Source organism: Sinocyclocheilus rhinocerous, unplaced genomic scaffold, assembly GCF_001515625.1.
Source record: "Sinocyclocheilus rhinocerous isolate Xijiao unplaced genomic scaffold, SAMN03320098_v1.1 scaffold3689, whole genome shotgun sequence".
Lineage (NCBI taxonomy): Eukaryota > Metazoa > Chordata > Actinopteri > Cypriniformes > Cyprinidae > Sinocyclocheilus > Sinocyclocheilus rhinocerous.
This window is the reverse complement of record NW_015624251.1, coordinates 137,510-138,774: the sequence shown is the minus strand read 5'-3', so window position 1 is coordinate 138,774 and position 1,265 is coordinate 137,510. Positions and strand designations below refer to the sequence as shown.

Genomic DNA, 1,265 nt, shown 5'->3' with positions numbered 1-1,265 from the left:
GTGAGTGTGTGAGTGTGAGTGTGTGTGTGTGTGTGTGTGTGAGTGTGCGAGTGTGTGAGTGTGTGTGTGAGAGTGTGTGTGCATGTGTGTGTGATTGTGCAAGCGTGTGTGTGTGTGTGTGAGAGTGTGAGTGTGTGAGTGCGTGAGTGTGCTCGTGTGTGTGTGTGTGTGTGTGTGTGGATGTGTTTGACCGCTGTGATTCTCTGTCACAGACGCTTGAGTCCGCTCACAGTCTCAGCCGGAGGGAACGAGAGCAGGTTACGATCGGCCAATCGACCAAACAGCCCCAGAGACATCAGGTACATCTGACCACTTCACTGTCTCACTCTGTTTCACTGTTTAATACACTGACATTCATCAGAGTCAGAACTGTCCAGTTGCTCTGAGTTCGTGCTCATGATGCTGTTCTGAGTGTTTATTGGTTTTGTTGGCTTGTTCTGATTAGCAACAGTGTTGCATTTGGGTTATTTATTCAGACAATCGACCAATAGGGATGTTGCCCCGTTGCCATGGTTGCAGGTGATACATAATGCAGGAAGCGAGAGAGTTGAAGGAATAATGAAAATGATGTCATGATTTGTTGTTTCCAAACCCGTTTGCTGTTGTTGTATCTGTTGAACACACAAAAAAATATTATTTTAAGAATCACTAGACCAGCGACTCCCAAACCTTTTCATCAGCTGAAATATTTTCTCGAAGTCCCCCTGAGATTTTTAAATAATTATTTCAATAATGTTCACGCTTCTCTGATTCAGTTCTTGGTTAATGACATGATGTATGACAACAAATAAAATATTTTTATTTTGTTTTATGTTCATTCATTTTATTGCTTTTTATTAGTAAGTTTTATTTTGATTTTTTAATGTTATTCATTTTAAATGTACATTTTTATGATTTAATTAATTACTACTCATTCTTTTATTTTGATTATTTTTTTTGATTGTTTTTGTTTGTTTTATATTTTAAAATTATTAGTTTGTTTTGATTTTACATTTGAATGATTTAATTAATTATTACTAAGTGCTTTATTTTAATTGTTTTTTGTTTTTGGATGATTTATTTATTTTAATTTTACATTTTTATCATTTAATTATTAGTAAGAGTTTTATTTTTAGTGTTTTTAATTTTAAATTATTTTTAATTTTAATTTAGAATTTTAATGATTTAATTATTAGTGTATATATATATATATATATATATATATATAATGTGAGAAATAATTTTTTTTTACATTATATATATATATATATATATATATATATATA

The 1,265-nt window shown here is 31.6% G+C and overlaps 1 protein-coding gene across 1 annotated transcript in view; it reads left to right on the top strand.

Annotated features, from left to right (window-relative positions):
• The window catches only part of LOC107739945 (leucine-rich repeat-containing protein 49), a 24,705-nt gene that overhangs the window by 13,089 nt on the left and 10,351 nt on the right, over positions 1 to 1,265 (top strand). Inside the window, exon 10 of the mRNA XM_016552212.1 lies at positions 213 to 299. Coding sequence (XP_016407698.1) covers positions 213 to 299 — 87 coding nt within the window. The remainder of the gene's footprint in view (positions 1 to 212; positions 300 to 1,265) is intronic.